Below are 11,546 nucleotides of genomic sequence, written 5' to 3' on the forward strand. Positions count from 1 at the left end.
ATGAGATTTTATTACATTTTCATTTGTTTTTGTTTGGTTGGGTTTTTGTATAGCTTTGGTATTTGGATTGATACTTGGAAACTTGAAAATGTTGCTTTCTTCACAGTTCCCATTTTATTATCTTAGTGCTAAATTTTAAAGGTTGTGCTAATTCATTCATGTTTAAATCTTGGGAGAGATTTAAGATAGCATTTGAATTTTCTCCTACTAATTACAACAAAGTATTATTTTATTCTAGTGAAATTTTGAAATCCTAACTACTTATTACCCAGTAATCCTTAGAGTAACTGATTCAGCTTTTTCAGAATACTGTGAAGGAGATGTATGATTGTAATATTGCCTTGTCTACATTCTGTATTTCTTTCATTGCCATTGTATATGTGCTTATATTTAAATAGTAAGACCAGTACACCACAAAATTTTGGAATCCCCTAAAATACAACCAGGAAAAACTTAAAAGGGAAATTTCAAAGTAAGGAAAATGTGGTCCTTCTCAGCTGTGATAGTATAAAGAAGGGATTATATAAGGAAATACAACACCTTTTTGTTGTTGTTGTTTTTAAACCCTCCTAAACCGCTGGTGGTAGTACTAGTGAGTAGAAACCAGAAGTTGCTGGGCAGAGTACTAAAGAAGACATGCTAATCAGCAAAAGCCTCCAGAAATCTACACACAATGCCCCCTTAAGTTTTTTTGGTTTTGGTTTTTGTTTGGTTTGCTTTGGTTTTTGCCCCTTGAGTTTTAGATGTGTACTAAGATACATGGAGGTAGGATGAAATGCCTGAGGTCAAGCAAAGCATCTGAGGCAGCTGTGAACAAACACTTCTCAGAGATTCCATGTAGCTCTGGGTATTTGAGTTTCAACCAGCTAGAGTGGGGACTCCTTTTGGACTCTCTTCAGTCCAGAAGGACCATAGCTTCATAGTAGGAATAAACTATCCCTAAACTAAAGGCTAACCTGCATGTTCCTTAACAAAGCTTAAAAATAAGCCTCCTTAAAAGAAAAAGAGAAAAAAGAAAGAAAGAAAAAAAAAAACTGGACCAAAGTAACTTTACTGGCAAAAAAGGAAAAAAAAAAACACTGAACAACATAAAATTCATCATGGCCTAAACTTCCAATCAAATGCTAAATTCAGGAAAATGTCAATTGAAAGAAACAGATCCAGAAATGAAATTAGCACACAAGCATATTGAAACATAACTGCTGGGCACCTGGGTGGCTCAGTGGGTTAAGTCACTGCCTTCGGCTCAGGTCATGATCTCAGGGTCCTGGGATCAGAGTCCCGCATGGGGCTCTCTGCTCAACAGGGAGCCTGCTTCCTCCTCTCTCTCTCTCTCTGCCTGCCTCTCCGACTACTTGTGATTTCTCTCTGTCAAATAAATAAATAAAATCTTTAAAAAAAAAAAAAAAAGAAAGAAACATAACTGCTGTTATATGAGAAGATATTTAAAACCCAAATAGAACTGCTAGAGATGAAAATTATAGTATCTGAAGTGAAAGTGCCATTCGATGCAATTAACAGCAAAAAAGGTCAGTTTTCTTAAAGATGCAGCATAAAATATATCCAAAATGAAGCACATAGAGGGAAAAAAGACTTTTTAAAGAAATGAACATATCCACAGTAACCAGTGGGAAAATATGAAGCACACTAATTTAAATGTGATAAAAAGTCCCTGAAAGAAGCAGGGACAGAAAATATATTTGAAGATGCAGTAATGGCCAAATTTTCTTTCATTTGATAAAAGCTATAACCCACAGATTGAAGAAATTCAATGAACCCTAGGTAAGATCAATACAAAGAAAACAACACCAAGACATATCACAAACAAATTGCCAATAAATAGTCATAATAATATCAAAGTCTTAACATGAACCAGAGAAAATAAAACAGAGGAGCAAAGAAAGAATAGTATCAGAATATTCTTCAGAAACTATGTAAGCCAGATGATAAATGACATTTTCAAAGTGCTAAAAGAAACTGTCAATCTAGATTCTATATTTAGAATAAATGTATTTTAAAAATGAAGCCTAAATAAAACCCTTCCAGAAGAAAAACACTACAAGAATTCATCTCCAGCAGATTGTCAATACAAGATAAAGTAAGCTTCTCAAGTGAAAGGAAAATATCACCAAGTGGAATCTGAACGAAGGAATAGGAAATGTCAGAAATGGTAAATGTGTGACTTCGTAAAAAAAAGACTTTGTTTACTCATTTTTTTAATTTTGTAAAAGATAATTTAAAACAAAAATAATATATTATGGGTTTCAAAACAGAGACATAAAATTATGGCAGTGATCAAAAAAATTAATGAGAAAATGGAAATATATTAAGTTTTTACATTGCACATGAACTCATTTCATGGCAAATCATGATAAATATGTATATTGTAAACACCAGAGGAACAAGTTAAAAAAATTTTTTTAATTAAGCCACAAAATATAACTGATAAGCTAGTAGTGAAGATGAAATGGAATCTCAAGAAAAAGATTTGGTTCAAAAGAAGATACAATCGGGGTGCCTGGGTGGCTCAGTGGGTTAAAGCCTCTGCCTTCGGCTCAGGTCATGATCCGAGGATGCTGGGATCGAGCCCCGAGTCGGGCTCTCTGTTCCACGGAGAGTCTGCTTCCCTTCCTCTTTCTCTGCCTGCCTCCCTGCCTACTTGTGATCTCTGTCTGTCAAAAGAATAAATAAAATCCTAAAAAAAAAAAAAAGAAGAAGAAGAAGAAGAAGATACAATCATTAAGAAATAGAAAACAAATGGTATGGGACACCTGGGTGGCTCAGTCAGTTAAGGTCTTGGTCCCAGGGTCCTGGGATCAAGCCCAACACTGGGCTCCTGGCTGCTGGGGATCCTCCTCCTCCCTCTGCCACTCCCCCTGCTTGTGCTCGCTCTCGCTCTCTTTCTTTCTCTTTGTCAAATAATAAAATTTTTTTTAAAAATGGTATGATGGTAGACATATTCAAACATGGATAACTATATTAAAACTAAATGGTCTGTATATCCACATAATGGAATATTATTGAAAAGAAATAAACTGATGCTATGAAATGACATGGAGGAAACTGAACGCATATTACTGAGTGAAAGAACTAATCCCAAAAGGCTGCACACTGTGATTCCAGCTATATAACATTCTGGAGAAAGCAAAACTGTAGAGACAGTGGCGGGGGCGGGGGGAGGGGGGGCGGCAGATAAAGTGGTTGCCGAGGGCAAGGGATACAAATAAGCAGAGCACAGAGGATTTTTAGGGCAGTGAAAATAAGCTTTCTCACCGAATGCACCCTGAATAAACCAGAATGCGTGGAACAGCTGTTTGAGATCCCTGAAAAGTAAATAATATCAGATAAATTGGAGAAGACCAGAATTCGAATACCCTGAACTGGTGATAAATTTATGATTTGTTTGCTTCGAGTATCCCCAGTCTGATCTCAGGCAGCCCAAAACTCAGAATTAAGGCATCAGCACAGATGAACTAGCTCCTCTAATTCTAATTTGAGGAATGGGCAAAGGATCTCCTAATGCTTAGAGAAATCCCCATTTTTCTTATCTTTTTTTCTCTTTGTTCTCTTATATCCTAGCCCCAATAACCCCACAGTGGCTGCAGTAGGGATCCACAAACACCTTAAACTCTGAGGGACAGTATGTAAATGAGTGGGTGTGGCTGTGTTCCAGTTAAGCTTTATTTACAAAAACAGGCAGCCAGCCTCAAAGCCTTCCATAAAACAAATCTCCATGGCACAAATTGCTTCACTGCAAATTCTTCCTGCTACTTCAAAAAGAAATAACACCAATTCTATACAGTTTCTTCCAGAAAATAAAAGAGAACTAATTTTATAAGGGCCTTGATACCAAAAACCAGACAAAAATTGTACAAGAAAATTAAACTACAGAACAACATCTTTCATGAATATAGATGTACAAATTGTCAACAAAATACTAGCAAACTGAATCCAGCAATATTTTTTAAAAAAACAATACACTAGGACCAAGTGGGGTTTAGTCCCAGGAATCCAAAATTGCGTCAATAATATAAAATTCAAAAATATTTTAGAATCATTTAATGGTCTCTTTTTTTATTTTATTTTATTTTTTCAATGTTCCAAGATTCATTGTTTGTGCACCACACCCAGTGCTCCATGCAATATGTGCCCTCCTTAACATCCACCACCAGGCTCAGTCAACCATGTTAACAATCCGAAGAAGAAAAACCACATGGTTACATCCAGTGGATGCAGAAAAAGCAGTTGAGGGGTGCCTGGGTGGCTCAGTGGCTTAAAGCCTCTGCCTTCGGCTTAGGTCATGGTCTCAGGGTCCTGGGATTGAACCCTACATCGGGCTCTTTGCTCAGCAAGGAGCCTGCTTCCTCCCCTCTTTCTGCTTGCCTCTCTGCCTACTTGTGATCTCTGTCAAATAAGTAAAATCTTTAATTTAAAAAAAAAAAAGCAGTTGACAAAACTCAGTATCTATTCATGATAAATACTCATAGCATACTAGAAATAAAAGAGAACTTCCTCAACCTGATAAAAGGCATCCACACAAAGTCCATAGCTTAGCGTCATACTGAATGGAGCAAAACTGAATGCTTTCCCTCTGTATGGGGCATGGCAAGAATGTTCACATTCACCACTCCTATTTTCTTATATTGGAGGTCTTAGCCAGTGTGATAAGGAATGAAAAAAGAAACAAAAGTCATTGGAAAGGAAGAAATAAATCTGTCATTATTTACAGGTAATATAATTGTGTCCACAGTGAATTCTAAGGAATCTCAAAAAACTACAGAACTAATAAGAGAATTTAGCAAGATAGAAATTGACAGGCTGGGGAAAAAAAAAAAAGAAGGAAAGAAAGAAAGAAATTGGCAGGCTGATTCTAAAATTTGTATGCAGATGCAAAAGACGTGGAGTAACCAGCAGTTTTTCAGAGAATCATATTGGAATCCTTATACTGTATGATTTCTAAACTACTAAAAAGTTACATTAAACTAGACAGTAAGATATTATACTATAGGCAGACAGAGATTATTATAACAAGTAGAGAATCCAGAAATAGACCCATTTTTGTATAGTTAGTTAATTTTTTTCCAAAAGGTCACTGTATTCACTTGGAAAATGATAGTCTTCAACAAATAGTGTTTAGAACAACTTAAGTATTTGTACAGGAAAGTAGTTTTCATGCTTACCTTATACTGTATTCAAGAACCAAATCTAAATGGATCAAAAACCTAAATATAAATGTATAAAACTGCAAAACTTCTGGAAGATAACGTAAGAGATAGTCTTTGAGACTTGGGGAGGCAAAAGTTTAGGAAAGTGAGATAATGGTAAAACCCATTGCTGCACACATAAAATATGCACATTTTACCGTCAGTTATGCCTTACTAAAGTTAATTAAAAAAAAAAAAAACCTTCACTGTCAATATTCCCAGGATAAAATCCAAATTTCTTTCCGTGGCCCTTTATAATCTGACCATTTCTCCTCATTTCCAGTCCCAGTGTGTTACATTCCACATCAGTAGCCCATCATATGCTCCAGCTCATGTGGATTTATACAGACCACGCATTTTTTAGCTAACTTTCCTATCTTTTCTTACTCCTTGCCTTACTCTAAGATAGTCTACCTAGAAAGCTGTTTGATCTCTTTCACTTGATAAATTTCAGTTTTCTCTGCATTACCCAGCTTATTTCTATAAATCTTCCCTCACCTTAGAAAATTAACTACTGTCTGCTTTGTTCTCCTAGATCATTTCATGCATACATCTGTGTTAGTACATCTCAATATGCTGTGATAAAGGGTTTTCTAATAGATAAGTTGTCTTTCTCCTTTTTGATCTGATGGTAGTATTTGCCATATTGTAAATATTTTACTGAATGTACCAATAAGTATAGTGATAAGCACTGTCATTGAAATTTCATTTCCTCTAATCACCTTGGGTGACATTGTGCCAAAGGCATTTACTGGCCGTTTTATTTGGTTGTCCCATTTTGTCAACTGTGATGTTCTCAAAAATTTTATCATGCTATTGAACTTGAATAGCTTGGTGTTCAGATTTATCTTGGCATGTTTGAAGAGTTCTCTGTAGTTGTGTTTAATTACAACTAAAAGTTAATTTTGGACTCCTTATGCTCTAAAATTATTAGATAAAATTAAATAAAGCCAAGTGTCTATTCAGAATAATTTGCTGTGCATATAAGTCTTGTTTTAGTATCTAGAAACTAATATGTTAAGATTTATAAAATAAAATATTATAAATATGTCTTTCATTATGCTGCCTAGATTGTGGGGCATGGGGGCAGGTGTGTGAATATTTTTAGTAACAGTAAATCTCTTTTTCCACCCTTAAGGGTAGACTTGATATTTAGAAAATAAGAAAAGATGTTGTGTGAATAAGGAATTTCTCAGACTAAGAATTGTACATTTGGCCAAAAGCAAAATGGAAGTATAAAATAATGAGCCTAGTTTGTTTTGTTTGGTGTTTGGCTTTTTTATTATATTTTATTCACAGCCTAGATCTAAAAATATTTCAGAAGAAATGCTGTTAACATTTGAGGACTTCTAGCATTCTGGGAGTAACAAACCATCCTCCCAGAATTAATACTTTTAAAGTAGTTAGAGAACACTTACTTTAAAGTTTAAATTCAATGTGTTTGTCCCCTTTCCTTTAATGTACAATTTTTTACTGTATGAACTTATATGGCAGTGTTTACTGTAAAAATCCATATCTTTTTCATGTAATTTCACTTTGAAAATATGACTAAAGTCAGGCTATTTATTTTTCTTTCTCTGTATGTATCTAGTAAGCGTTATATGATGGAAAATCCATCTTTTTCTCTTTCATTCTTTAAGCTCTAATAGTGATAATAATGATTTTAAAATTTTCCCCCTTCTGGGGAAATGAAATTTCATTGCTCTGGAAGAAATTAATTTTAAAAAGCCACTAGAACAGAATTGAAATGAAATCAATTTTGCTCTTGATTGAACTGCAACACTGCTTTGTGGTACTAATGGCCGTCTGCCGATGATAAAAACAAGGTGGTAACAGCTCAGCTCCACAGAGAATGTCCTTTGCAGCTCCCATACAGTACACATGCTTAACGGCATCAGTCATTTTATATCTATTTGACACTGATTAATTACTACGATCCCTTCTGGTATTACACCTACTGACTTGGCACTTTTGTCAGGCCTAAACAATTGACAGGAGTTCAGCAGGGTGAATTATGTATTTATTACTGTGACCCTTCATGCTATTTAATTAACTTAAATAAGTGCTGTTTGCACCCTCATTTTGAAATTAAGATTATTATAGAAATAGTTACTTTGCTTGTATTTCACCTTAAGACATGAAAATTATACTAGTTTATAAGGGAATTAAAACGTCCTGTTAGGACGTTTTAATTATTCAGATGTTTTGTTTACTATTGATGCTTAAATTTTTTTTTCTTTCATGAAAATTTATCAAAAGTATCCATAACTAGTTCATCTTGACTTGTGCTACATAGAACTCTTCAATGTATCCTTTAAACTTGAAATGAAGAATTTGATGCCTGCCTCATAAGCTCTATAGAACACTTTTGATTTTGACCATTATCTTAAGGATTAAACTTAAATCAAACAGCAGCAACCATTAGAGGACATGCACTAAAAAGAAACATTTGCAACAATACCTCATATCCATCAACAAAATCACTAACTTGAATGCACAAAGGATTTTTTTTTTAAGGTGGTGGTTAAACATTTGAAATGATATGGTAATCACTGAAGTGTAATCAAAGTAGTCAGATTCTGACAGTGTTTAAATAACAAAAGTATTGTATTGTTTTCTTTTACTCATTTTTTTGTTTCGTTTCTAATAACACCAGCATTGTTGAAGATGGCAGGAATTAAAAACTGGTATATACTTTATGCCTTTTTGAAAGTATTCCACTTCTAATCATTCATCCTAAGGAATCAAATCAAAATTCAATTTTTTTTAAATATTCACTTTTCTAAGAAGTGAAAGTAATAGAAGTAATAGTGTTTGTTTGTTTTGTTTGTTTGTTTTTAAAGATTTTATTTATTTATTTGACACACAGAGATCACAAGTAGGCAGAGAGGCAGGCAGAGAGAGAGGAGGAAGCAGGCTCCCTACTGCACAGAGAGCCCAATGCAGGGCTCGATCCCAGGACCCTGGGATCATGACCTGAGCCGAAGGCAGAGGCTTTAACCCACTGAGCCACCCAGGTGCCCCAAAGTAATATGTTTTAAATTGCCTGCCTTGGGGCACCTGGGTGGCTCAGTCGGTTAAGCGTCTGCCTTCAGCTCAGGTTATGATGCCAGGGTTCTGGGATTGAGCCCCGCATCGGGCTCTCTGCTCTGCTTGTGTTAACTCTCTCACTGTGCCTCTGTCAAATAAATAAATAAAATCTTTAAAAAAAAAAAAAAAAGGAAAATAAATTGCCTTTTTTTTTTTTTCTTTTTTAAGATTTATTTATTTATTTGGCAGGGTACAGAGAGAATTGTTAAGGTGACTCCCTGCTGAGAGTGGAGCCCAACAGGGGGCTCCATCCCACTATCCATAAGATCACAATAGTCACTGAAACCAAGAGTCAGATGCCTAATTACCCAACCTACTGAACCACCCAGGGGCCTCAAGTTACTTTTTCTTTGAGTATATTCCTTGTGATTTTTATTTTGATTTATGGAATATTTAGAAGTCTTTTGTTTAATTCCTAAATGTTTTGGGATTATTCAAGTATCTTCAAGTATCTTTCTGTTAATTTTTAATTTTATTCAGTTTTGGTCAGAGAACATATTCTGTATGATTTCTTTATGTTTAAGTGTATTAAGATCTGTTTTATGACCCAGCATATGTAGATGTAATCTGTCTTGGTTCTGTAGATGTCAACCAGGTCAAGTTGGATAATAGTGTGTTAAATCTTCCATATTCTTTCTAGTTTTCTGTCAAGTTGTTAGTGCAATTATTGACAGAGGAGAGGTGAAATTTCCAGTGATAATTGTGGATTATATTTGTCTTCCTGTGGTTCTGTCAGACTTGCATCATGCATTTTGAAGCTCTTTAGTCATATAGTCATACATAAAAGTCATTAGGTCTCTATGATTTGAATGATTATTTTGAAATGTGTTTCTTTATCTCTGGTTGTATATTTTTTCCTGAAGTCATTTTTGTCTAATGTTAATACTGCCATTTCAGACTCTCTATGATTAATATAGAATTACATTATATAGAATATTATATAGAATAGTACTCCTTCGGGGCGCCTGGGTGGCTCAGTGGGTAAAGCCGCTGCCTTCGGCTCAGGTCATGATCTCAGGGTCCTGGGATCGAGTCCCGCATCGGGCTCTCTGCTCAGCAGGGAGCCTGCTTCCTTCTCTCTCTCTCTGCCTGCCTCTCAGTGTACTTGTAATTTCTCTCTGTCAAATAAATAAATAAAATCTTTAAAAAAAAAAAAAAAAAAGAATAGTACTCCTTCTTTTTACTTTGATGCTGTCTCTACATTCAAAGTATTAATACATATTACAGTTAATATTAGTATCGGTGATACTAGATTTAATTCTGTCATTTGCTTTTTTTTCAAGTATCCCCTGTTATTTCTTGCTTTTTTCCTTGCTACTTTTTTTTTTTATTGAATACTCTTTATTATTTCATTTTATCTCCACCCTTGGCTAATTAACTACATGTGTTGGGTTTGTTTTTATAATTGTTGCTCGAGAGTTCCAGCATGCCTTTTTAGCTTACCAGACTACTATCAAACATTGGTACGCCATTTCATTTATAACTTAAGACTCTCAGTAATTTACTTCCATTTACCCCTTCCAATCCTTTGAGCAAATTTCACTTCCCCAGTTGGTGCTATACATGGATTATCTCCCAATACATCGTTGTTATTCATGCTTTAAATATTCAGTTATGTTTTAAATTAATTTTAAATTTTTTCATTTTTTTAGATCTGCTTTGTTCAAAAATTAAACATAAAATTGTCCTAAAAATTTATTAATTTTTTTCCAAAATGAGTGAACTGTCTCACAACAATAAGCAAGAAGTACTAGGTATACATTATTATTTTCCTGCCATACTGTATTCCTTGAATTCTTAAACACATCTTTTGCCTCTCTTCCATAGGTGAAGCCTTGAAAGGAAGGATAACAGTCCACAAGAATAAGAAAGATCCACGTTCTCTCATTGTGACCCTCACATTGAATAATTCAACTCAAACTTATGGTCTCCAGTAAAAAGGCTATGAAAGCACAACTAACTTGCAGTTTTTAGTATGGCAGTGGGTTATGAGTAGGAGTGGAGAGAGGGGGTTTTATGTGAGCATGTAGCTGATGGATCTTTTCTAATGAGTCTACTCAAGATGAGAGACATGTGGTTGGAATCTCATATAATTCAGCTAAGGAAGGGAACAACAGTTCCTAGTGGACCACCTACATTATTATCACAGTCTTGGAAGTCTGCTCAGCAAGATTTTACAAATGTAACCATTACATTGAGTTTAGCTATACTGAAAATATTTAAATAGGCCTAAATTTGAGACAGAAGTAGTCTTTTGTTGTTTTTAATGTTTCTTACTATAAATTTTAAGCACTAGTAACTGATTAGTTATTTGGGTAATGTTATATTAAACTAGTAACTATATACAAACTATTGTACATTTTATTACAGATTTCTACTCTGAGGAGTAGTTTTTAATTGTATTATTTGGTAGAATATTAGAGTATAAGTAAAGAGCAAGTGGGAGGGACTAAAATATGGAAAAGAACATCACACAAATCATATTTAAAAGACAGCTTAGTTGATTACCCTCTAGTTCTGAACTTCTCATCTTTGCAGAAGTTACTTCGCCAGACAGTTTTCTAGTACTGCCCAGGAAATCTAATTTCATTGTGTTTATCCTAGGTTTCATACAAGTTTTTAAAAGGTCGGGAAAAATAAGTACTTACTTACTAATATATCTTTTTCAAACTAGATTTACATGTAACTGTTAATCTACTTACAGTTGTGGTGTTTACAGTTATTGACTCAATTTGAAAAGCAGAATAGAAAACATTCAATAAAATGTGTACAACAACCATTAACATTATAAAATATCTTAACATACTAAAGCCTTTTTATAAGATCAGAAGCATTTTAAAAAGTCTTGTCAAAGGAATCATCTTTAAGAAAATGGGGATTTAAGGACAGCTGGCTCATACACTTTTTTCAGTTCAACAGCTGGTTTTTCTTCAAAATAAGACCTACACAAGGCAGCATAGCGTGGTGTTGAGCGGCATGAGCTCTGGGGTCAGTGCCTAGGTGCAGGCTCTGGTGACAGCTCTTACTTGCTGTTGGATCGTAGTCCTGTTCCTTCACCTCTCTCTCCCTTTATGAATACACTAGTTCATGAGTTAATACATTCCAGCTACTTCAATCAGTGCCTGACACATAGAAGACATTCATTAAATGCTACATGGTAGTATCATTAGTCAGTCAAGGATCCTTCCACAAAATATGTGCTGTCTACATTAGATTCGTTTGGGAATTGTTCCCTCATCAAATAGTGCCCTT

General features: G+C 34.8%; 1 protein-coding gene across 4 annotated transcripts in view; it reads left to right on the forward strand.

The window, feature by feature from the left end:
* Window positions 1–11,089, forward strand: part of PRMT3 (protein arginine methyltransferase 3) — a 129,461-nt gene extending 118,372 nt beyond the window's left edge. For all 4 annotated transcript variants that reach the window (XM_059138258.1, XM_059138243.1, XM_059138268.1 and 1 more), the window contains one exon: window positions 10,122–11,089. In XM_059138258.1, coding sequence (XP_058994241.1) covers window positions 10,122–10,231 — 110 coding nt within the window. In that variant the 3' untranslated portion in view covers window positions 10,232–11,089. The remainder of the gene's footprint in view (window positions 1–10,121) is intronic.
* The last annotated feature ends 457 nt before the right edge of the window (window positions 11,090–11,546 follow it).

The sequence above is a fragment of the Mustela lutreola genome, chromosome 1 (assembly GCF_030435805.1).
Source record: "Mustela lutreola isolate mMusLut2 chromosome 1, mMusLut2.pri, whole genome shotgun sequence".
Taxonomy (NCBI): Eukaryota; Metazoa; Chordata; class Mammalia; order Carnivora; family Mustelidae; genus Mustela; species Mustela lutreola.